Genomic DNA, 27,246 nt, shown 5'->3' with positions numbered 1-27,246 from the left:
TTGTCAAAATTCAGTGAACTATAATCTTAAAGAAAGTGCATTTCGTTTTATGTAAATTCTATTCCATAAAATTTATATTAAAATCATAGTGCTTTATCAAATGTATATGCTTATCCAGTTAAGAAATATTAGGATATACACATATATATAAAATTACATAATTTTTAAAGAATATTTACAATTTTATTTTTCATTTTCTAACTAATGCTCTTCTAGAATGAGTTCCTAAAATAAGATTGTTCAGTCAGGAGGAAAGATTATTAAAAGTAGCTAAGATTACTGATGATGGATTTCATGTTTATAAAATTTTATAATACTAGAAACCATATTCTTATAATGTATATTTTAGTAGTTTGGAAGACACCACTACAAATCAGTGAATTAAATATTTTGTATGAAAGTTGACACATATTAGGCATACTGTATGCAATATGCTATTGTATATTATTAATCATTTTAAATTTTACCCAAAGAGTATAAACAAAATGTGTATTGGGGTTAAATTTTAGCACAGTTCATTATTAGAGAATAAAAATGTTTGCATTCAACTGTTATTATTTGCATCTCTTTCGTTTTTGTATAGTTTATATGTTTAATTGAAATAATCCCTTTAAAGCATGTGATGTAAATAACTTTTTACCATTTTTGGACTTCTCTTAGCCATGCATAATTGAAGGAATATGTTAATGTTTTTATGAAATAAAATCAATCCAGTACTTACAGCCCTTAGATTTTAAATTTTCATTAGGCAGGCTACTATAATTACAGATTTTCAGTATTGCTAATAATCATTATTTTATATTTAAACATTTATTTAATTATGACTGTAATTGGAATATATGTTTTTCCAAGTTGTTAGGCAGTTTTCCCACATGACTAATCAAAATGTGTACATTTTTATTATTTTATTTTTTCCTGGAGTTTCTACAGTGTTTAATTAATTTCTTATTATATTCTATGATAATTTTATAGCTTTTACTCACCTGATTTCAGTATTTTGTATTTTATTTAACATTTATATGGTAAAGTGCAATAATTTTATATTTACAACTTTATGAAATATATATTTATACACACACACACACACACACACACACACACACACACACACATGTAACCATCAACCAGATCAAAATATAACTCATTTTTAGCACCCAGAAGATTCCTTCATGGTCTTTCTTGGTCAATAGTCACCCAGGGATAACTGCTATTCTTACTTCAAACACTGATAATTGGTTTTACTTGTTCTTGAACTTCCTACAATTTCATACAAATGAAAACATGTAATGCATATGTTTAGAACCAGTATGCCTAAATGTACCATTTTGATATAAAATATTTAGTTCACTGACTTATATTCCCATCTTCCATACTGCCAAAATGAATACATTGACACTCATATGCACAATACATTAATAATTATTAAATACCATGCAAAATGACCTTGATTTGCATCAAAATTCCAGAGCACTAATAAGAATAAGAACTGTGTAATAAGAATATGAACTGTGAGCAGGACTAAACACAAATAGTGTTCAATCCCGGACAATTTCACCAAAAATCCTTCAGATTTACTTATCTGAATATTGATTTAATTCAGCATTGCTGCAACATAAATTAAAATGTTTAACTTATAATTTGTTGATAGATTACATAGGATAACTTGTGCAAATAACTAAGAAAAGGCTCAGTATAAATTTCAACAAAGAGGAAAAATTTCCTCTTCTCTTCATGTTAATACAGAGGAATATTGGTCAATATTTCTCTGCCCAGTTCCCACATGGACAAATCAGGTTAAAACAGACCAAAGCATGGACTTTTCCCACTGCATACAGGGAGGAGTACAATCACAATACTGGTTTCTTCTGTTGTTTTGGAAGCCTGTACTTGGGAATTGGGAGAACAATTGACAAGTCTTTATATTAGTACCCAAAATTTAATCCTTATGTGGATCCTTTAACATTGTCATTGGTGGCTCTGAAGCATTTAGGAGTAGTGAATGAAAGAAGAGTGACTAATGTTTATATTTGATTGTCATTTTGCTAATATTTTAATACCTAATAATTAATTAACAATATCTGCAAATGGATGAAATAAGTATGAGAAGTCATTACCGGGAGTTTCATTGAAAGTCAACTAGACACCTAGGGTGAAGATCACCTTATTCAGCATATATTTGGGCCACATTTATGCTCTGCATAATGTTTATCAACAAAAGGCTTCACCTTTTCTAAATTGTAACAGGAATTCTTCCAGAAGAAAACCAACATCAAACTTAAGACACACTGAGACACATTTCAAAATGTGGCAGTCTTTTCATTGGATTATAGGACTATCAGGTGTAGCTGTCAGTTGCACAAAGAGAGTTCTTATCTTTGAGTTAAAAGGGGAAGTTGGAATACATGATGTGGAATAGAATTATATTCTGTCCAGACATAATCATGTTTAAATGTAGTAAATCAGAATTGAGAAAACTGCAATAGAAACTATGATGTTGAACTAGGTAAAATGTCTGGATTTACTTCTAAATATAAACCTGCATATTTTTAGTTTTGATTCAGTCTTTTGCTTATTTTATAGGGACAGCCCCCAGTTTATAGTTAGGTTATATTTTTAGGGTTGCAAAATAATGTCTCTTTGACTATTCTTGTTTTGTTTATATTATATGGGTATATTAATTATATTCCTTTTATATATGTGAAAATTTCTTCTAGAAATTTCCTTTGTCACTCTGGCTTCCAAAGTCCTCACTGTCTATCAAAATACTGTTAAACACACCATATTACTGAAGATTTTCCTAAGTCTCTGCATCTTGATTTATTTCCTACAACCTCTAATGTAGTTTTCTACTCTAATCTTACTGACTCAGATTTCTCTAATAGGAGCTGCCAAATATTTACCCATCATATCTCAAAATTCACGTTTTATTTTTCTTAATGGATAGTAAATATTCATGTATTTTAGTTTATTGTACTTAAAGAATATGTTTAAGATTCATGTGATTCCATGTTCCCAAAACTACTGCAAAGACAGTAGTCTTTGCAGGAGACGAGAAAAGGAGAGGAGAAAATATAATCAGAGAGAGAGATGGAATTACACTCAGTAGATTGTAAAATTTAGTAGATACATATACAACCAAAACAATCAGAAAAGGTATGAATTCTGAACCAAAAAAGTACCAGTGATAGGTTCATCAGGTAGTTTGTGTATGGCCAGTATATGGCAGTATCTCCAGGTACCCTAGGCACAGTACAAAGCTTATTCCATACAGAATTGGAGTGTAGGAGGTTACAATATCTCATTCATTGGTTTACATTTTCACTTATTCCCAAATTATCTTATGAATCTCCTATGTTAGGCACTGTCACAAGGAATAAGGACGGAGTATATGAACAAAACAGGCAAAATCTCTACTTTCTGGAGGTAACAATTGAAGAAGACAGACGTATTTTAAAAATAGATTAATTCTAATAGAGATGCCTTGAGATGATAAACACAATAAGTTACATTAAACCTAAAAGGTATTAGGAGGAGATGAATTAAGGTAAAATGATCATAAGTTGTCTCTGTGGTGTTAAAATTGTGATTTAATTAGAAACTGTAGCCAAACATTCGTGATATTATTTTAATAAAGAGAGAATAGTAAGTGCCAAGACTGGGATTTATTGAAAGCACATATTTGTTGCACTTAGGGAGAAGAAAAGTCAGTGGGGTTTCAGCATTATTGATACATAGAAAGTGGTAGGAGATGAACTCAGATGGGCAAAGACAGGATCCTCATGCCAATTGGCATCCAAATCAAGGTGTTCAAAGCAAGTCAACCAAAACAAAAATCCAAAATTTCAAGTTTAAAGATAAAAATTGAAGTCATTCACAGAATGTGAGGTACTTAGAATCCTGATATTGAGTGTGGTCCAGAGGAGGGAGCTTGAGAGACTATAAAGGAGATCAATATGGAGCTCCAGGCTCTCCAGGATTTTTGAGGTCAAACCCTAAACCAGTCAAGCAAAGGATAATGAGGAGAAGCTGCTTGTGAGGTTGGAGGCAAACAAAGTTACTGTGCTGTGAAGGACTCCATAAAAGTATGGTCTAGCTTTGAAGAGAGAAGAAAGGAAGTAACAAATTGAGCCAATTCTTGCTGAGTTGTGCAAATGAAGACAGAGAAGCAATCTATGCAATTACTCAGCTTTATTTATTTTTTTTAAGTTGGATGACCTTGGCAATATTTCAAGAATTCACACATCATGGTTTTGTAGGGTAGTCCCAAAATGTGGGTTTGTCTGTTGCTTCTTCTAGAGTTGATTTAGGTTATGCATTTTTGGCATAAGAATGAAGTGATATTGTGTTCCTATTAGTCTATCATATCATGAGGCAGATGATAATAGTTTTTCCCCAATATTGATAATATTAACTTTGATGATTTGGTGTTCATCACATTTATCATGAAATCACTGTTTTATCCAATCATAGGGAAATTATTTGAGATTAAAATGAGTATTTTGTTGCTCATCAAATGTTTCTCTGTTGGTTCAGAATTCATTAATAATCTTCTCACTGCAAAATTCCTACTGTTTTTATTTATTTCATTTTACTATCAAAAGTTGTCCATTCTCCATTTATTTTTCTATTCATTTATTTGTTTATGTAGCTATGCACTCACAGTTTCTTACTTTATACAAAGCTCACACTTCCTATGATAATTTTTATATACACCAATTATCCCATATTCGGCCATGAAGAGTTTCTTCTGGTATTTTTGGTAGGTTTTTCTGTCTCTGATCATACTTTCTACACAGTGTTCCATGATCTGTTTTATACTTTCCATATCCCAAACCCATTTAGTTTTGAGATCTGAGACAATTTATACATGATAAATAAAACTTTCCACAGTTAGATTTTAATAAAATTATTTATATAAGGTTTTGTTTAAAACTGTTTAGGGGAGGCCCCTTATTGGATACGATCTATTGCTGGTGACATAAATTTTTACACTATTGCCACTGTCATTAAAATTATTTATATTTCATACTAAGTGAATGAAAGAATGGATGGATGGATGAATTCTTCGATCTTCACAGTAAAAATTCAGATTAATGTCATTTCCTTTGGAAAATTTAGAGTGAGATCTATCTGTAACTAATGCTTCTATCAAGAAAGATAATGAAAAGATAATGAATAACATTTTGTCACAAATAATGTATTTATACATTTTGTATGACAAAAAAGTATCTGCAAAGAAACATACATCAAAAGGAAAATTTTTGGATAAATATAAAATAGTTTTATCTCTTTGCTTGCATTAAAATCATGTTTCTTTGCTTGAATTTTTTTTTTTTTTGAGACATGAAATCAGTAAATTTCCTGTCCTCTGATCTCTGATAAATAAGGGGGGGGTACCTTCTAAGTTGTCTTCTATGCCTTAACCTCATCATAAGCCACTCCACACTGCACTGCTTGACCCTGAACTGTAATACATGTTAAAAATATCCCATAGGAAGACTGTAATTGTAGAAGGTCAAGGAGAAAAGTGTTATTTATGGTTAAGAGCTAGTCAATTCAAACTATCGAGAATTCTTTTTGTTTGCATTTTTAAACTAAAGATCTTGTATGAATGCTAGCTTTGTATGTAGGAATGTATGATCTTATTAAAACACTGCTCAATGCATTAAAGAATGTCTCTTGAATGCCTTAAGGCACAACCTGCTGGTCTTTTAATTACACATTTATTAGGTTAGTCATAAAATAGGCCAATGGCATGAGTACATGTGGTGGGTCCCACCCACACTGAAGGCATATAAAAGACCTTCTGCAAAGAGAGTTGCCCAGACTCAAGTCACCTCCTTCCCTACCCAAGGACAACCTCTCTACTCAACAACCTACACCATGTGTGGCAGCTACTACGGAAACTACTATGGCGGCCGTGGCTATGGATGCTGTGGCTATGGAGGCCTGGGCTGTGGCTATGGAGGCTATGGCTATGGAGGCCTAGGTTATGGCTATGGAGGCCTGGGCTATGGCTATGGAGGCCTGGGCTGTGGCTATGGCTGTGGCTTCCGCAGCCTTGGCTGTGGCTACGGCAGTGGCTACGGATATGGCTCCCGTTCCCTCTATGGCTGTGGTTATGGATGCGGCTCTGGCTGTGGCTCTGGATTTGGATACTACTAATGAGGACACGTTGGGAGATGCTTATCCTGTATACTCATGACGCGGAGATTCGTAAATTCTGAATGCCACATGTTCTGAGCCTCTCTTTTGGAAGAAGTTCATTCTGCAGTGGAAATCTAGTATAGTCCATTTTTGAACTATACAGAACCTATCAATTCTTTCAGTTTACCTCATGATGCAGATAAGGTGACATTCACCTGGCCTCTGACAGTCCTGCCCTCATTAGAATGACTGTGACCGTCACTGCATTGATGGATTTCATGATGGACCTTCTTTCTCTATTGACCTAATAAATTTCCGTAATCCAAACAGCAGTTCTAGTTTTTATTTCAGTCTGATGTCCAAAGTTTCCTTTTAACACTTTTTGATTTATGTCTTCATGAAAGGTAATGATCACTTTCTTAGGAAGGTATTTTACCGTTTCTAGGTCAACTTCTTTACCATGTCCAAGGTTTTTTTCTCTTAGGAGAGTGACATAGTTTCTGTAGACTTCAGTTTCCTTCCGTACTAATGCGGAAATCATTTTTTGAAATATTGTGCAATTCACTACTAAATGAAATTAATCAAAAATCAGGTTAAGAATTGCATGACACAGGATAAAAAATAAAGTAAGATAATAACTTGTGAAATTTCCATGTATAAGGTATCTTGATACAATTAAATGTTGTGATATCCTTCTGTTTTCCAAATTGTTTAAAAATATTTTCATGAAAACACTAACTTTAGAAAAAAAATTTTACAATCCTTTACTTCAAGTCATACTAAATAGCAAAACTATGTGGCCTGCATTTTAGACCATCATAATTGTACAGAGACAGCATTTTAGGTTTCGTATGAAAGGTTCAGTGAAGTAATGAAGTTCTTGGTCCTGTCTGCTGTATCCCCTGAGACTCAGCTGAAGAACGATCTGCTCCCATGTTCACATGATTCCCCCTGGGTTGTATAAGTGAGAGGCTCACCATTGACGGTTGCTGACTTTGCATGGTGTCTTCTAGAGATCACCCTCACCTCCAAGAGTCTCCTATAGCTTCTCCCTGTCATGTGGAATCCCAAATATGGTTGCATGTTTTCTCAAAGTCAGGAAGGGAGGGAGGTGTATCCAAAAAGACAATTTTATATAACATAATACATATTTGTACACACACACGCACACAGACACACACACACACACACATATGCTTTCCCCCACATCACCTTTGATATCCTCTGATTGTTAGAAGCAATTCCATGGCCTTGCTCACACTCCAGAAGAGGGGATCATGTAAGGGTATTCAGTATCAACAGAAAGAAATCTGGGAGGCACTTTAATAGTATGTCCAACACAGATGCGAATTTTATACATTGTTTATAATAGGAATTAGGACATTTTCCTGTATTTGTAATACTTTAGAAATTTTAATGGATATTGGAAGTTTTCTTCTCTGAAGATTAGGCAAAATTTTCTTGGGACATTTTCTAGATATGGGGCAAAATCATGCAGTTTTGTTTCTTTTTTTAACAACTTCATCTTCTTCCAAAGAAACTAACCTCTTTATAGTCTAAATATTGTGATGTCAAGTTTGATAATCTGCATTCCCTTAAGGAATTAACTACTTCATCTAAGTTTTCAAATTTATGTCCAGAAAGACCTACAAAATGAATCATACAATTTTTAAAATATTTCCTTTCTCAGTAATTATTTCATGTTTTGTAAGTCTTATTCCCTTGCCTCTTTATCAAATTACCATGGGTTTTATAATAGTTCTCAATTCCTTTAAATAACAGCATTTTGAGTGGTTTTAAAATTGTTTTCTTCAATTTCTACTTCATTACTTTCTGCTTTTCAATTTATTACTTCCTTACACTTTCTTTAACTTACTTAGTTCTTCTCTCTGAATATTTTAAAAACTTAGATATTAATTTAGTCATATTGTTTCTTTCATTTTTAAACATGTATAGTTCTATGATTTTTTCTAATTAACTATATTTTCATAGATTTTTAAGTACAATTTTATTACCATCATTTTTCTGAAATCTGTAATTTCAAATTTTATTTTCACTTTCACCTGAGAGTCATTTAACCAAAGACTGATTTTTCTGATGAAATGATTTGTCTGCTATTCTGTTATTGTAATTTCTAGCTTTATTGCACAATTAGAGTATTTTAGTAATAGCATTTCTACTTTAAAAACATACTTTTTTTTGTCTTTCTGCCCTAATGTATGATCAATTTTTGTTTGTACTTTCTGAGAGCTTATGGAAAGGTTTGTTCTCTACTACTAGTATGGAGGTAAATATATATCAATAAGCACTACCACATTGATTATGTGGGTTAGGTCTTCTCTGTCCTTACCTACTTTTTTCTGTTTGATATGTTTTGTTTTGAGAGTGGTATATTAAAGTCCTCCATTATTATTATTATTGTAGTTCTAGTTATTGTCTTTTTACTGTTTGTGTGTTTGTATTCATTGTGTTTATATATATATATATATATATACATATATACACACATTGCACAATATATATACTTGCACAATCCTTTTTAAGGCTTTTTCTGTGTTTCTACACATAAATAAAATACTCCTAAGCATTACATATGTCTTTTGATTGTGGTTATTATAATGGAAAAGTCCCTTGTGTCAATTTATTGTTTTCTGGCCAGAACTTTATTTTGATATTAGAAATGTTACTTATATTTTTTTATTGTGTACTTTTGCCCAGAATCTTTTTTCATACTGCTTTTATAGTTTTCAGGATCACTTTTTAGAAAAGTATATACAGCATAAAATTAGGTCTCTATGAGCCAAATTGGAAATGTTTTGCTTCAATAAATTAAGCTAATTTTCATGTGTTAATATGATTCACATATTTGGTCATATTCTTTATTCTTTAATAAATAAAAAAAAATGGCTTTAGGATATTTAACGTAGTACCTGCTTTGTACCTATACCAATTGTGATGCTCCTAGTCCTTAATTATCTCACCTCTTATTATCTGATTTATCTGTTCATATTGATATTCTTTAACCCTTATTACTTCTATACTCTTATTACTTTTATATGTTTTCACTCTACCATCCATCTTCCTTTTTTTAAGTAGGCTTGTTACTACTTGTCATTCTATGTATTATCCACATATTACTCTTCTACCTTGTCTCAATCTATATTCAATTCCAGTACTTAGCTGAAATTTTCCTAATTATTCCTTTATTAGATTATCATTTAATTGTTCACTCATGTGTACTTGAGGTACAGAGTGTTATGATTTCTTATAAAGTGAAACTATGTAATACACTGGTATATGAAAGACAGTTTTACCAGCATTTAAAATACTTCTCCATTTTGTCTTTGAATGATGCAGTGAAAATATTGATTATAAACCTGAATTATTTTAATCTGTAAAGGATGAGACTTTGATTTGCTCTAAAACTATAAAGAAAACCCTATTTTAACTTAAAAATCTAACATTTTGATTAGCTGATTATTACAATTGCTCATTCTTAGTTGATATTTCCAGGCAACTATGAGACATAACAGTGAATAATTGCAGTTATTTTTTATTTTGTGGAAGTTGTCTTGAATTTTGATTTTAAATGTTAGTTCTGCTTGTATCCTTTACTTTAATTCTCTAAAAATTTTAGCAATATGAATGTTATTCATTTTGTTCTGAGATTTTGTTTCAAGTATTTTTTTCTCTAGTCTTTTCTTATTCTCTTTTGTAAAATTAATTTAATCATTTTAAATTGACATATAAAATTTGTACATATTTATGGATACCATGCAGTTTCTTGATATATACATTTTGTCCAATGTTCCAATCAGGGTAAATGTATTCATTTACATCAAAGCAAAGAATTTTTCTGGGAAAGAAGCATTTCATAATGATAAAAGAGACAATTTATCATGAAAGTATACCAACTTAAATCAATATGAACCTAACAGAGCACAAAATATGTGACTCAAAAATGTAACCGAATTATAAGGAGCAAGAGGGCTATGTGATAGTAACAGTTGAAGGCTTTTATATCCTACTATCTACAACAGATAGAAAATCTAAAGAGTATCAGAAAATAAATAGGAGACTAAAAAGTACTCAAAACCAATAATATCTGATAGATTTTAGAATATTGTACCTATTATGGCAGAGAGCAATTTTCTCTCAAGTGCATATGTAGAATATTCTCTAAGATAGACCATATGCTAGGCCAAAAATAAACCCATAAATTTAAATAGGTTAAAATTATGTATAATCAAGTGTCACTAATATTCAGCTAATGTATTAAAAAAAATCTACCTGATTCTCTTTTCCAGATGCTTTCAGAAAACATGCATTGTGAGGCTAAAATGCAAAATTTTAGCCATCTTCATATTTTATCTTCCTATTAAGAGATAATTTTATATGTATCAACTGTAGGTCATAGTATTTCCATTTCCATTATTAGTCAACAAAATATTAGTAGATTGATGATTTATATGTTATCATTGTTGAAATGAATGCTATTCAGTAATTTAAAAATTGAGTGAATTAAGAGGCTTTTTTGTAAACAGATTTCGTGAACATTATCCAGATAACCAGGATCATAGCTAAAATTTGCAGATTAGATGATGAATCACAGTTTGTATGATTTTATTCATTCAAACAATTGCCTTGTAAAAGATAACAGGTCTCTTTCCAAAGAGAAGTAGACATTCACCTCCTGAAAGATTCACTGAAACAAATCTCAAATTCTGTATTTTCTTGTGACAAAATGAGAGTGGCAGACTAAAAAAAAAAAAAAACTACCAAACATGAGTTCAAAGATGCATTATGTATGAGTGAGAACAAAAGAGCAATAATATAAAAATTACGGGAAAATTACTTCTTTACAGGCTCATTCAAATACCAAGTAACAAAAAGAAATAAAACACTGTGTATATAAAAATGTGGTAAAAAGAAGTACTGTTTTACAGTGTCTTCAGTCAAACTTTGGATACACCAAAGACAAGCTTTGACTAGATCAAGATAGATCATGATAACATGATAACTCATGGAATCTGCCTATGAAAACACGTATTACAAAATACTGATGGAATACAATCATTGGTCAGGAGTGACACATGTCCATGGTCAACTGTAGAAAACAAAAGTCTCAATAATCTCACACATACACACAATCAAATAGGAAGCAAAACATAAAAATGTTCTACTAGCTTTGCAGTAGTGACCATCTTAAATAAAAATGAATTTAGAAATTTCCGTAAATAAATTGGCTACAATAGTTCATACACGTCACATAATAGTGTACAACTTCAAATAAACATGCTTCTAAATTGAGGAAAACTCTAGGCCATTTTAATATAAAATGTTTAGATATTACATGGCAAATCTAAGAGGCAGCTGTCACTGTGTGTTTGAGCAGACTCATTATCACAAATAATGTTGGAGGGAAACAGTGCCTCTTGAGAGAATGACTTAAGGGCACCAGCAATCTTTAGTTCTCAAGGGGAGTCAGAAGACCACTACACTCAGAAGCAGCCTGGTCATCTGTAGCCCCCAGACCACAGCTACATTCCCACCCCAGACCACCCAGTAGGTGCTACAGAAGCTCATGGTATCAAGAGTGAAAAACTAGGGTATACAGCAGGAGCAGGTTCTGGAATTTTATCACAGCATGCATATGGCTTTGTGAACCTTCTGCGTGGTATGTGAGGCAAACCACAGGCACTGCTGGATTCACATTCCAAACTAATTAACATTGAAGCCATCTAAAATATTTCTCATAATCAGCATATCCAAAACAATTTCTATGTGTGAAGACATGGGTAATGATATGATGTATCTTTAACAAGAGACTCTTCTATTTTAGTAACTTGTTTATTCCAGATGCCAAATTTAAATTATATTATTAGTTACCGTGAAATCATAATCAATACAAATTTCCCCTCTTGCAAATCTTCTTTCACCTTTAAAGTATATTCCTTTCTATCTTCACATATGTAGTTGTTGAAACAAAAGAATGACTTCAAGAGAGTGGGAAAGGATCAAAATCTCATAGAGGAAATGACAAGATTCCAGAATTAATTTGTAAATTCTTGAATGATGATGCCTTTTATTATCTTCTTGTGGAGCAACATCATTTACTTTGATTTATCCTTCACATATATATGCACCTATCATTTTGTGTAGAGTCCAAAGCAATGGTACAGTCTGTCTCTGAAATTTCAGCTGAAGAAACATAGTTATATACAAAGGATTATATTCAAAGTTTATTTTTTTAAACTTGCATTTTATTGACAGCATATATTATGATATAATGAAATAGACACATCTCTTCTTTGTGTATTCTTACCCAAACTGCAGAGCTTATATAGTGGTAAGACATTCTATAAAGCATTTTGCCCTACAAAATCATCAATACAACTAAAATCAAGGAAGACTGAAAAATTGTGTTTAACAGGAGGAGACTAAAGAGATGTGACAAACAAATGCCATGTGAGATCCTAGATTGGCACCTGGGACAGAAAAAAATAAAAAAAAGATAGTAGTGGAAAAACTGGTGAAATCTGAATAAAATTTATTGTTTAATTAAAAATATTGTGAAAGAGTGGGGCACGGTGGTGCACACCTGTAATTTCAGTGACTCAAGATTTGAAACAGGAGAATCGGAGTTCAAAGCCAGTTTCAGCAAATGCCAGACACTAAGCAACTCAGTGAGATCCTCTCTCTAAATAAAATGTAAAATAGGACTGGGTATGTGGCTCAGAGGTTAAGTGTCTCCCCCCCACCAAAAAAAAGTATGTATATATTTACTTACATAAAATAGAGGATTAATTATTTTGTTTTTGCAACTACATGATGAACCATATGAACAGAGTGAACAGTAGAGATCTTATTTGTTCAATTTTTTGCAGGTGTAAAATTATTTCAAAATAAGGTGGAAAAGAGGAATTTTTAAATGCTATTTGATTACACTGATTTGGTCATTCATTAATTCTTTCATATATCGGATTTTAAGTGATCAATTGTATGTTGGACACTATTGTAAAAGTGGAGATGGAATATTTAACAGGATAGAAAAGGTTCCTATTTTTACAGATCTTACATAACTCAAGAAAACAGTTACTTTTAAGTATGTGGTCAAGAAATGCCTCTACGAGAAAATCAGAGGGAAGGGAAAAGAATGATTTTGCTGCTACTTTCAGAGGGTAGTAATTCAAGGGTAAAGACTTCAAGTCGAAAATAAACTTGGTCATTCTGAGGAGGGTGAAGGCTATTGTTATCTGTTTACTATTGAAAGAATCAGTGTTAAAAATGCTCTCATAGATAAATCCATGGCTGTTATAATGCAAACAATGATGGCTATGTTATCCAAGCTTCAGGTGCCAGACACAGCAAAGAAAATTACAGGGAATGCAGTTAAGTTTGATTTTCAGAAAAAAAATTTTTATGTGCATTTGCTAGTACCTTATTTGAAAGATTCATATTCTGAATATCAATATTTCATAATTCATATTTAACTGAGTGTCTACTATAATGTAGACAACAATGTAGGAAGACATTAAAAAACTTTTTTTCTCAGGAGGGTCTTGACCTGATATGTATCCTTCATACATTTATATGTAGATAAAAAGAAGAGAAGAGATTTGGGAGCATGGAAAATTGTGAAGCTAGCATCTTGATAATTTTAATTATCTGAGGAGATGGCAAGTGACTTTTTGGGGATAAATATTTGTGGATAAGGATTGAAAATGTATTAAGAGTAATACAGGAGAAGTATATATCCAATCAAAAAGAGGTTAGGTAAAGAATAAAAGTTGACCAGATACCTGCATGTACACCTTCCTATTTGAGGGTAAAATCTGAAGAAAATAAAAGAGAAAAGTTACTGAACAGGAACAGCTGGTGAGATTGTAATTAAATCTAATGTCTGAGGGAGGATGAAGGGAAAGACTGGGTTTTTAGGAAAGAAAAGAGATTGATAAATCTCAATGTAATTCAAAACCTTAGTAAACTGAAGACTCACTCGGACTTTGGATTTGGTAAGATGGAGGTTGTGGCGATCCCTGTAGGAGGAGATTCATTGGAGTGGTAGGAACCAAAGGCAAAAGGCTGTGAGAGAGAGGAGACTAAGAATCCACTATGGCAACACCTGTGACATTTAGTGATGAACAGTAAATAGAGATTTTTCTGGAGGAGATTAAGGAAATCAAGACAACTCATTTCTCCTCTGTCTCTCTCCTCCCTCTCTCGCTCCCTCTCTGTCTCTCTCTTGTGTAATATACTTAAGAACTCAATATAGATCAGAAAATCTTAGCAGGAAAAAAAGTTAAAAAGGAATCTCATTGAGTTAATGTTCTTTCTTTTATGAGTAGACAGAGGAGCTTAATTCCTTTGAAGAAAGAAATTAATTTCAAGGAGTAAGTTTGGTAGAGAAATAATTTAGTAAATCTTATGAGGGGGTATTATATTTCACAAAAATATCTTCACAGCTCTTTGGTTTGATGCAGAAAAAATAATTACAGTTTTTTTTAATTGACAGATGCAATTTAGTTATGCCAATTTCAGGTGATTTTTCTAAGAGCTTAGCCAACAGGACGACTGGCCATCATGTTACTTAAATTAGTATTAACTGAAAGATTATTCTAAGCTCTTGCTTTATTAACTTTGCACTATAATAATTTGAGACCACTCTTACTTTCTCTAGGTGAAATATGAAAATGATTTGGTGAAGATATTCTCTAATTCTATCCTTTCAAACCAGTCAGCAGTGAATAAAATGTCTTAATAATGTGTCTATTTTTTAAAAAGATTCATCTACCAAGAGATACACATGGAAAGAACAATCACAAACACAGGTTAGTTGAATATGTGTTTGATCTAATCATTACTAAAGTGCAGTGTGTGTTGTGTGTGTGTGTTCATTGTGGTCTCTTGTCTTTATTTGTACTGGAGATTGAACCCAGGGCCTTATGCATGCTAGGCAAGCACTTACACTGAGTTACTTTCCAGCCCATTATGAATGTATTTTATTAAGACACCTTTTTTTTTTCTTCATTTGATATAAAGTAGGTGTATTGGATAATATCATTTGTTCACATTCACATTTCTGTAGACATGAAAATAAATTTCAACTAAAATGTGAGTTTCCTTCCACATTCTTCTGCATCCAATAGGAGTAATTCCCAGAATGAATTTAATGAAGACAGTAATAATTCTTGGACTATTCAAGAGAACTCAGCATGTCTGTTAACAAGCAGAATAGCAACAGGATACCTTGATAAGAAGGTTCTAATATACATATAAACATGAATTTTTTATGGTAAGCTTATTGAAAAATTAGTTACCTAGGATATAATTCTAATATTCATTGATTCCAATGAATCAATCACTAATCACTGTATAATAAATTTGGAAAAACAAGTGGAGAAATTGGATACTGGGGAATAACTTCTGTTTATAATATTTCAACAGAAATTAAACATAATTGAGACTTACTCTCATTGTTATAAATGGAAAAGTACAATGCATTTTGTTCAGACGTGATATTCTGAGAAAAATAATTACTTGTATTATTATTAGCATCATGGGATTAAAAAATACATTTGGTTTCAGTATAAAATAGACATTCAATTCCAGATAAATAAAATTAACTTGTTATGAGAGACGAGACAAAGTCACGAGTCAAAAACTATTCTTTTTAAAAAAAAATTTTTAGATGAAGAAACCATTGAGGTCCAAAACAAATAAGATTATGATTCAGATTGTTACTTGTTTCATAGAGGATAGTTAAAGGAGATTTTTTAAAAGTCCAGTTTGAGGCAGGATTATGTAAAGTTTTGTGTGTCTCCACCCACTGGAACCCTAATGATGGGATAAGCAGATTCCAACTGAGAGACCAAACAAAGCAAGCCTCTTTAATGCCTCTGAGGCTTTATCTTATGGTGGAAAGACAACAAAGTAATTAGGTTAGTCATAAAATAGGCCAATGGCATGAGCACATGTGGTGGGTCCCACCCACACTGAAGGCATATAAAAGACCTTCTGCAAAGAGAGTTGCCCAGACTCAAGTCACCTCCTTCCCTACCCAAGGACAACCTCTCTACTCAACAACCTACACCATGTGTGGCAGCTACTACGGAAACTACTATGGCGGCCGTGGCTATGGATGCTGTGGCTATGGAGGCCTGGGCTGTGGCTATGGAGGCTATGGCTATGGAGGCCTAGGTTACGGCTATGGAGGCCTGGGCTATGGCTATGGAGGCCTGGGCTGTGGCTATGGCTGTGGCTTCCGCAGCCTTGGCTGTGGCTACGGCAGTGGCTACGGATATGGCTCCCGTTCCCTCTATGGCTGTGGTTATGGATGCGGCTCTGGCTGTGGCTCTGGCTTTGGATACTACTAATGAGGACACCTTGGGAGACTGTTACCATACCTGTGACACAGGATTTTGAACCCCATACATACTGAACTTCATGCATGGATGAGTATCTTACATCACAAGTTCCTGACATCACCTTGCTGAAGATTTACCCTGTGGTGCTCCCTGGATCTGACTTTCCTAATATTTCCTTTTGTGACTTGAACTCATGAGAAGTGGGAAATGTGAATTCATCCTCTGTATTGTCTCTCGGGGACCGATGCTGTCACAGTTCCTGTCTTTTGATCATCATGCAGGAGTATTTTCCTTTTTTTCCCAATAAATGTGTTCAATCTGAAATAAAATATGTGGTTTTCTTTTCATTTGAAATCTACTACTTCTTTTTCTGTTTTCATTAAAAGAAAAATTATCTTCTTTTAATTTCTAGAAATGTCTATGTTTATCTACTTTCCAAAAACAAATCTACCAAGAGATAAATATGGAAAGAAAATTCAACTTTCTAATATCCTTGATTTCTGACAATAGTATTTAATAATTTTGTAACCTGCAACTTCCTGTTCTGATGAAGCAACAGTTGTTAGTATTAAAGGAGTGAATGTTTGTCTATTTTTTCAACCACTGTCTGAACTCTATATATCCTAAGTGCTGCTTTACAAAAACCATGCCTGTGTGAAATACTTTGGAAGATATGAATAATGACACAGGATTTTGTACTTCTATTCTTAATATGGGGCACATTAAACAAGTGTTCTGCTTGCCCAGAACATGAGGTAGAAAAGTTTAAATTGATCCCTTCCACTTCACTTTTACATGCCTTAACCTAGTTTACATTTTTATTGAAAAGGCACCATCTTTTCTTAAATTGATTTACATATATTTAAGTTTAGGGCTAACTTATGACATCCTATATTCTTTCGTGTCTTGAAACTTTAAAATATGAATACGTTTCAGAAATCTGTAGGACTCATAAGGGTGCGGGGGAAGAAGAGTCCAGTACGTTGGACAAAGTGGAATGAAGGGAAGGAAGGAGGATAGAAATAGGGAAGACAGTGGAAAGAATCTGACAAAATTTTGCTATGTACATATGTCATAAAACCTAAATGAATCCCACCATCAGATACATCCGGAATGATGGGGTCTTAATTAGAACGAGATATAAATGTGCATGCTTGGATTCTACTGTCATGTATAATTAAAAAGAATCAATGAAAAAATAGCCAAGTAGAAGATAAGGAGTTAGGTCTACTTTATAGAATAATAGGGGTTATCAGGTTAACTGCACTGGAGGGCTGGCTCTGCAGTGCTCAAGGAGTTTCTCCTGTGTCAGTGGAGGAGAGGAGATGGCTGAGTCTAGAATGTCCAGGCCTGTGAATCCTCTTCTAATGAGGGAGCTGACCCAGTGGGGAAGGGCTGGCCGGCCTCACCCACACTGTTGCAGACCAGCAAGTTGGACCAAGAGCACAAGCTCTAAGAGACAGCTTGTGCCCCAGACACGACTCCCCATGGAAGGGGAGGTGGCTCACTGTGCACAGGTTTGCGAAGCAGGACAGAATACAGGAAACAGACCAGCGGTCATCACGAAGTGGCCCCTGTGGCACAACAGGATGTTGTGTAAGTATACCCAGGACCCAGGAGGTCCACCTTATCTGCTTCTGACTGGAGGGCTTTGTTCCTTGTTTCTTGTTTCTCTGTTTCCTGTAATGCACACGTTAACTTTTAAAAAATAAAAGCTTTTAAAAAGAAAAAAAAAAAAAAGGGCTGGGGAATATAGCTCAGTTGGTAGAGTGTTTGCCTTGCAAGCACAAGGCCCTGGGTTCGATCCCCAGCACCGCAAAAAGAAAAAAAAGAAAAAAAAAAATATATGTAGGATCCATCAAAACAATTAACATTCACAGCACTGGAATAGCAAATAAAGTGGGGAAATATATTGATACGGAAATCTACGTAAAGAGAGAATGGTTAAAACTTCCCAAATTTGTTAAGAGTCAGGAATATACAGAGTTAAAAGTTGTACACCCCAATCAGAATAAACTCAAGAGAAATTATGTCTAGTTATATTGTAGTCGAGCTTCTGGAAACCAAAAAACAAACATAAAAGAACTTGAAAGCAGCTAACGATAAACAACACATTACTTATAAGGAATAATGAATTACTGTGCCTTTCTCAGGAGAAACTATACACTCCAAAGAGAATGAGAAACAACTGAGGGCCTGATAGAAAAGAAACTAATATTCTATATCCAATAATAATTCCCCTCAGGGACAAAAGTGAAATAATATCCTTCTCTGATGAAGGAAAACTAACAGAATTTGTGTCTACAAAATCTTTTCTTAAAGAAATGTTAAAGGAAGTTTTTCAGGTTAAAAGAAAATGATCCTAAAGGGAAAGTTGGAACTTCAGAAATCAACAAAAAGAAATAGAAATTTTTAAACATATGGGTAAATAAAATAGATCATTTTCCTTCTAATTTCTTTCAAATTCACATAACTGGAAACCAAAATTTACAATATTATGTGAGGGAGATTGAAGTTAGGTTGATGCATGACAAGGATAACAAAAAGAAGCAACAGTAAAGGTACTCAAAATGAATCTTAGGCCTTGAAGCTAAAGTAAAACATAAACTCAGAACGTTGTGAAAGATTAGTTATGAATATTGTAATTGCTGGAGTAATCTCCAAAATAAAGAGATGTAACCAAAAATATAATAGATACATTAAATATAATATTAAACTAGTCACATATGAAAAGTGTGAACAGAGAAAGTAGAAAGAAATAATAAAATGCTGTTATGACTTAGATATGAAATGTCCCCCAAAACTCATGTCTGAGACAATGCAAGAATTTTCTGACATGGGATGATTCAATTAGGAGAGGTGTAACCTGGTCAGTGCATTAACTCACTGACGTGGTCAGTAACTCTAGGCAGGTGGGGTGTGATTGGAAGAAGTATGTCACTGGGTGAGTGCTTTGGGATTTTAATTTTGTCCTTTGTGAGTGGGACTGTTATGGGGTGCAACTTAAGAACAGACTGATCACCATTGAGAAGTCCAAATTTGAGAGTCTTTATTAAGCTGGCCGGTTGACTGTCTCACACAATGCCCCCAAAAATGGCTATTGGGAGAACAGCTCCAACCATAGGGTTGTAGGGGTTCTGATACCAAAAATCACATCAGTCATAAATGTCTGTTACTGTGATTCAAAATTACAAACTAACATCATGAGATCATCAACAGAGGGGGAAGTGGGTCAAAACGACCCTCACCTAGGTACAAACTAAAGAAAGGTTACTAACATCCACACAATCACCGTTCACATAGTACATTGTTTAGGAGCAAGAGGAATCAAAAGAGAGCAATGTTTCTTTACATAGGAATTATCATTCCATATTGTTAAACATGTCACACTAAGTAACTGATGATGGGCACAGAGGCGGGGTGTTCCCATGGGAGAAGCTTATTTCCTACATAACATGGAGTCTCAGAGCAGAATGGAGTCTGCTTAGTCATTTCCCTTAGAGTCTGGCCTATGACATTCTCATGGAGCCAGATCTGTCAGCCATCGCAGGACTCTCTCTTTTTCTCTGCCTCCTAGTTGCCATGTCCTTAGCTGCTTTCCTCCAACATGCCCTTCCACCATGGTGTCCTACCTCACTCCATCCCAGAGGTATGGAGCAGGCCAAGCATGGGGTCACATGACTCATGTGAACCCATGAGTCAAAACAATCTTTTTCTCCTCTAAAGTCCTTTTTTCTTTTTTTTCATTTATTGTTCTATTTTTTTACAGACTGCATTTTGATTCATTGTACACAATGGGGTACATCATTTCGTTTCTATGGTTGTGCATGATGTAGATTCATACCATTCGTGTAATCATACATGTACATAGGGTAATGAGGTCTGTCTCATTCCACCACTTTTCATGCCCTTCAACAGATGAATGGATAAAGAAACTGTGGTATATAAACATAATGGAATATTATTCAGCCATAAAGAAGAACACTGTTATGGCATTTGCAGATAAATGGATGGAATTGGAGAATAGCATGCTAAGTGAAATAAGCCAATCCCCAAAACCCAAAGGCCAAATGTTTTCCTCTAAGGTTTTCATGTCAAGTATTTTGGTCACAGCAACAAATACTGACTAAAATGAGTAGTGTGAATAATTTCAATTATAACAATAATTAAATAGCATGTAATTCTCTAAATATATAATTAGAATACACAGATTATCAAATTACCTTATATCAGATTCACCTACATATTGTCTATCAGAAAAAAATTTTTTTCAGTTCCAGGGATTGAACCAAAGGGCACAGTACTCCTAAGCTACATCCCACGTACTTTTATTTTTTTTATTTTGAGGCAAGGTCTTGCTAAGTTGTTTAGGGCCTCACTAAGTTACTGAGGCTGGCTTTGAACTTGTAATCCTCTTGCCTCAGCCTTCTGGATTCCCTGGGACTGCAGACATGTGCCACTGCTTCATGCTAGAAAATAGCTTCTAGTATATAGTGAAACAAAAAAGAGAAAAGAGTGAGAAACTAAAAAAAAAAAATTCTGTAATTACTACTTTAGTAATATTCCACACATTTGTTATGTGTATGAATAGCTGTACCATGCAAAGAATAACTAAAAGAATGTGGGTGTTTCTGTCTTAATATCAGAACAATTACATTCATCATATGGAAAATGGCTTTTTTTCTTGAAAGTCTATAGTTTTTTTTCCTGATATGCAAATGACAATTAAAAATAAAATTACAATCTCTGGCTGGAACCTATATTCTATACTCCCAGATTCTTTCATTTTATGTTTTTACATTTGACAATCTATACTGGCCTTAGTTTGGGTAACTGCTAATATATAATTATAGAAAAGTCATTCTAACTAGACTTCATAAAAATTATCAATGGCTATGGACCTATCATTTAAAGAAAGTCTCAAAATACATAAAGCAAAAACCAAAGAACTAAACACATCACAGTTATATTGGAAAATTTGACCATTCTCTTCCTAGAATCAGTATATAAGTAAACAGATCTTCAATGTGGAAATTAGAAAACTGTTGAATTACAGCAATTAACTTTGTACAATTGACATGTACACAGACCCTCTCAAAATTTTCTGATGTGCATAACACATTCACTATGATAGATAATACTTTGTGTAATAAAACAGACTATAGTAAATTTTAAAAGTTGGAATTATACAAAGTGTGTTACAAAACCATTAAGGAGTTAAACTACAAATCAATTAAAAAAAAAAGGTAGCTAAAAATTCCATTATAATTCCAAACTCAATGGTCCATTAATATGATGAATGAGTCATTTGTTACTAAAAGAATATGTAAAATATTTTGAACTGAATGAAAATGAAAATAGAATGTATCAAACTTTGTGAGATGAGAATAAAGCAGTGCATAAAGGAAAATGTATGGGGTTGAGGGCTTGTCTATCATAAAAAAAAGAAAATTCTCCAATTTGTAATTCAAACTTCTTCCTAAATAATTAGTCATTTTAAAAAAGCAAGGAGCTAATATAAAAATAGACATTGGGAGTCAATACAATTTAAAAACAAACTTAACCAGGAGTATAAATAAAGCCAGAAGTTGATCCTATGAGAAATTCAATGAAGTCGATAAATCTCTGAAGAGGCTAGCAAAGAAACAAGGAGCAAAGACATATTCTATCAAGAGTGAGAGTGAAATTTAGCATCACTGCAGGTTCTATAATAATGAAAAGACAATGATGAAACTCAAGCGTCATACCCATGCCCATAAATTCAAAAACTTAGGAAAAAAATTATAGAGTAAAGGCATAAAGTGCCAAAACTTGCTCAAAGAGATAAGATATCTGAATAGTCACGTAAATAATTGATTTATCTAATTTGTAATTAAAATTCTTCCAACAAAGAAGGCACCTGGCCCATATAATTCTACTGAAGTGTTAGTCGTATTTCCAACGTTGTAACAAATATCTGAGATAAATACACTTGTAAAGAGAAAAGGCTAATTTTGACTCATCATTTTGGATTTTCTAGTTTGTGATTAATTGACTGGATTGCTTTGGGCCAGTGGAAAGGCAGTACATCATGGCAGAAGCATGTTGCAGAGCAAAAGCGCTCATCTCATTTCCAGGAAGTGAAAAAGAGCAAGGAAGATAAGGTGGTGTCCCACAGTGTTCTTCAACAGCCTGTCTCATGATTTAAAAAACCTGCCACCAGGGCCCTTCTCTTGGGAGACACTTATGATCTACCCGTGAAATTCTGCCCCTCCCCTCCAAAGGTTCTCATGGTGCAAAATACATTCACTCAATTCCTCAGATCCAAAAGTCTTAGCTGTTCCAGAATTGCTCAAAATTCCAGGTCTAAAGTCTCCTCTGAGACTCAAGGCAAATTCAGTTGTCAGACTCTGTAAAAATCAAGGGTGTTGCATGCTTCCAAAATACAATGCTGGATATACAAGGCATAAGGTTAACACTCCTCTTCCAAAGGGAAGGGATAGAGGCAAAGAAAGGAAAGGTTGAACCCAAACAAGACCAAAACCCAGCAGGGAATACATGATTAAATCTCTAATCCTCATGTCTGGTGTGTCTGGTGTATGGGGCTCACTATAGCAGGATGTAAACCTTCGGGGTCCTGGGTAACCACACCCCACAAGTCTTTTCTAGCTGTAGTCCATTCTCTTGAGCTGTCTTTACTCATTGCCTACCACTTCCCTCTGCAATTGTTGCATATAGTTGAAATCTCTGTCCTTGTGGATTCTCCATTTTAGGCTCAGCTTTACTCTCACAGCCTCACATTACTCCACTGGGGACTGCCTACAGAGATTGACTCCAAAACACATGGTCTGGAATCCCTGGTTTTCCTTTGAAATCTTAGTGAAAGTCTCCATGATCCCAAACTCTTGTATTATGCAGGCATGAATAATCAACATCATATGGACAAAGCTAAGGTCTGTCACCAAAGTCCTACCCCAATTAAACCCTGGTTGCAACCATGTCTGAGTATCCTGATGGTTAAATACAGGGAAATAAATACTTAGGCACTTGCAAGTGCTCAGGATACCCCAGTACTCCTTTCTTAAATGCAAATCTTTGAAACAAATTTCCATTTCTATACCTTTTGATGGCTGTGTCTTTGCTAATTTCTGGTGTGCCTTCAAGCCATTTTTCCTACAATCCTTGTACAAAGCACCCTCTTGGGCCATAATCTTACACAAGCTCCTTTTCTAGCCAATTGCAAATATTTCAAATCATTCTCCTCTGCTCCGCTTTGCTCTTGATTCTCGTAGTCAATTTGTCTGAACACAAACACCCATGATGCTGTTCTCTGAACATTGTTTCCTTGAAATTTTATCCACCAGATAAAGTAACCCACCACATTTAAAGTCTCAGCGTATAGACAAAATAAAATCAAATTCTATGTGAAAGTGAAATAGGGATTGACTCTCCTCCAGTTCCACTAGAATGTTCATTTTCATCTGAATCATCACGATCTTTACTATAAATATTTCTATCAGCATTCTGGTCTGCTGAGTCCCCACTAGTATCACCCAATAAGCTCTGCTTACAGCATTCTAGACTTTTAAAAAAACTTACTTCTTTCAACTATTCCAAATTCCTCCTGAAGACCAATACCAAAGCCTTCACCACATCAAATTTATACCAACCATATAATAAAGAAATATCTGCAGAAACAAAAGGACAAAAAACACATTGAGAAAGGAAGGGAGAGAAGCGGAGAGGGGGACAATGAGCACAGGATAAACAGAAAAAAAAATGTAGGAGGAAGAACTTCTCCATTTATTATTTTTTCTTTTTTTTTTTTTTTCTCCCTTTGATTTTTGTTCAGTTGAACATCTAAGCATTTCAGTTGGTTTGGTGCTGGAATTAAGGATCACAATTTTGTGAAATATTTTCTTTAGTGCTCGTTGCAAGGTATGGCAAACTTTTTCCATCATCATCTGTTTAGGGAGAAATTTGGGGTACATTATACTACAGCATGATAGGGTGGGTCAGGCACAGGTGCTAATTGAGAAATCTAGATCAGTACTTCTAACCCTGTTTTTCCATCAGAATTATCTAATCTTCCTTTAAAAATTGCTTAGACTCCATTTCAAAACATTCTGATTCTCCTGGAATGGGTGGGATATCAGCACTGATATTGAAAAAATAAACTCACAGGTGATTCAACTGCTCAATTAGGAATGTGAACCACTGATCTAGAGTTCAGCTTATAATAGCAGGCCTGTTTCATCTTGAGTCTCTTGAATTTGGATGTAACTTGTCAGTGTCTAAAATTGCCCTAGTGATTTGGTCTTCTTTATCTGAGTCTGGGACCAGGTCTCCAGAGTCTCTCAGTGAACTAAAATGGCCTTGTCACTCTTAGGAGACTGTGATAGTCACTTCTTTTTTATTTTATTAGGGTATTTTATATATATATATATATATATATATATATATATATATATATATATATATTAGTTGGTTTCATTTTAGTTTTATTTCTTGCAGTTTTTAATATTTTTTTCTTATTTTCCACGTTAGGCATATTGATTATGATGTGTCTTGGAGAGGTTCTGCTTTGAATGTGTCTACTTGAGTTTCTATATAACCCATGTATGCAAATGTTTATCTTACTTCTACTATAAGGAAATTTTTGTGTTACTCTCTCACTGAAGGCGTTCTTTATGACTCTAGCCTGTAACCCCAAGTTCTCTTCTGTCCCAGTGACTCTTGGGTATGTTCTTTTGATACTGTCATACAGTTCTTTTTGGTCTTTTTGGCCCCTTTATTACCTACTGAGTATTCAAATTCATCTACCTTATCTTCAAGGCCTGTATTTCTATTTTCTGTGCAATATAATGCTCTGGTAATGTTTTCAAGTGAATTTTTAATTTGATTCATTCTGTCATTCCCTGGAGTTCTAATAGGTTTGTTTTTCTATCTCTATTTCTTTATTGAAATGGTCTTTCATTTCCTGTAGCTGATCTCATAATCTGTCCCTTAGATCTTCTTTTAGTTCATTGAACATTTTAATAGTTTTATAAAATCTTTCTCTGAAATTTCATCCACTTCCATATCTATGGGTTCCTTTGTTTGGGGATTGTGAATTTTGGGGGGATACTTGTATACCCGTTTTCTTTGTTTTCAGAGGTCTTGGACTTGCACATCTGTTGAGATGAAGTCCCCTTCCTCTTTTGTATACATATACTTTTGTGCATAATTTTTGTTCTGCAAATTCTCTGTTTTTGATGTATGAATAGATATCCAAAAGTGGGACCTGAGGTCACCATCTGGAAGTTCCTTCTCAGGGCCTGGTTGTTGGTTTGGGTTTTTTTCCCCCTATTCTATGTGTTGAAGTATTGTTGCAGTCCAGGTGGGGCTGGAATGTGTGTGGTATGAAAATTTACTTTTACTGGGCTGAGTTGTGAGTATTGCTTGGTAGCAGGATATTTTTTCTGTTCCAATCACTTTCCAGCCTGTTAAAAGAAGGGGGGACTAGAAATAGCAATAATGTTAGCAACAGATGTACAGTCTTAAGACAAATATCCAGTATTTACTTTGACTTTTTTTTATCTCTACCACCGCTATAGAAATGATGAAGTTAGCATTTAACCTCAGCAACAACAATAAACAACCATGAACTAAATCAGACATTTAAACAGTAGATGTCTATGTCATTGACTGTATTAATAATTATAAGAACATGTATGGGGTAGGAATTACATAGCTACATAATTCTATCAGTATACGGGCTTAAGCGAAGAGAAAAATGGGTAGGAAGAGAAGAAAACGTTTGAAATATTTTAAAAGGGAATGGAGGAAAAGCAGGAGGTAGGTAGCAGACAATGGTTATTAATAAGGAATTTTTAAAAAGCTAAATTAATAGAATAAAAAAGAGAGGTAAAGGGAGAAGGAAAATTTGGCTATTAGGGGTGGAAGATAGTGAAGAGGGGCAATAAGAGGAAGAAAACCCAAGGCACAAACAAACCAACCTAAGGTCATAAAAAAATCAAACCCATGTATAATTTTACTCCACCTAAGTCAAACCAAGGCTAAGTAACAAATGGGTGGGTGCAGAAGAAAACAGTTAAAATGAAAGTAAAATCATATGAATATACATGTTGTCAAAACTATCCGCACAGTGATAACACCATACACACACATACACACACACAATCTCACAGAATGGAAAAAAGGAAAAAAATAAGATTAAATGAGATTTGAAAAAATTTGAATAAGATAAAATAAGAATGAGACTATAAGAATAAATAAAAATGGAAACAGAAATAAAAATTTATTTTTTAAGCAGGTATTGAATTCAGGGGTTCAATAAGTGATAAAGGAAGAAGGAAAGAAAGAAAGAGAAAGAAAGAAAGGAAGGAAGGAAGGAAGGAAGGAAGGAAGGAAGGAAGGAAGGAAGGAAGGAAGGAAGGAAGGAAGGAAGGAAGGGAGGGAGGGAGGGAAGTAGGGAGGGAGGTCGGTCGGTCTTGTCTCTGCTGCGGTGGTGAAAATGGTTGGCCATGATGGATTTTCAGTCTTCCTATTTAGTTTTAGACTCTGAAACCCTTGGGGGCTGTTAAATCCAAGTCTTTGTGTTCCACCCCTAACTGCCAACCATCGTGGCTGGGAGGCAAAGTGGGTCCTAGCATCTGTCAGCTTCCTGTCCCCCAGCATAGGGTGGAATAGGCTGGGGGTGCACATGAGTTGAATACTCCCATAATGGGGCTGGTGCCGAGTTCTAAACTGA

At 34.2% G+C, this 27,246-nt stretch overlaps 2 protein-coding genes across 2 annotated transcripts; both read left to right on the top strand.

Moving 5' to 3' along the window:
• Positions 1-5,883: 5,883 nt before the first annotated feature.
• On the top strand, positions 5,884-6,165 carry LOC306638097 (keratin-associated protein 6-5-like; the record flags this gene model as incomplete). Its single annotated transcript, XM_079101199.1, has 1 exon — positions 5,884-6,165. One exon carries the CDS (start codon positions 5,884-5,886, stop codon positions 6,163-6,165), a length of 282 nt encoding a protein of 93 aa, XP_078957325.1.
• A 10,076-nt stretch (positions 6,166-16,241) lies between these two features.
• On the top strand, positions 16,242-16,669 carry LOC306638095 (keratin-associated protein 6-5-like; the record flags this gene model as incomplete). Its single annotated transcript, XM_079101197.1, has 1 exon — positions 16,242-16,669. The coding sequence occupies one exon, from the start codon at positions 16,242-16,244 to the stop codon at positions 16,521-16,523; it is 282 nt and encodes a 93-aa protein (XP_078957323.1). The 3' UTR covers positions 16,524-16,669.
• Between the last annotated feature and the right edge of the window lie 10,577 nt (positions 16,670-27,246).

The sequence above is a fragment of the Sciurus vulgaris genome (genome assembly GCF_902686455.1).
Source record: "Sciurus vulgaris genome assembly, chromosome: 10".
Lineage (NCBI taxonomy): Eukaryota > Metazoa > Chordata > Mammalia > Rodentia > Sciuridae > Sciurus > Sciurus vulgaris.
The sequence above is the reverse complement of the archived record's forward strand: the minus strand, read 5'-3'. Positions and strand labels throughout refer to the sequence as shown.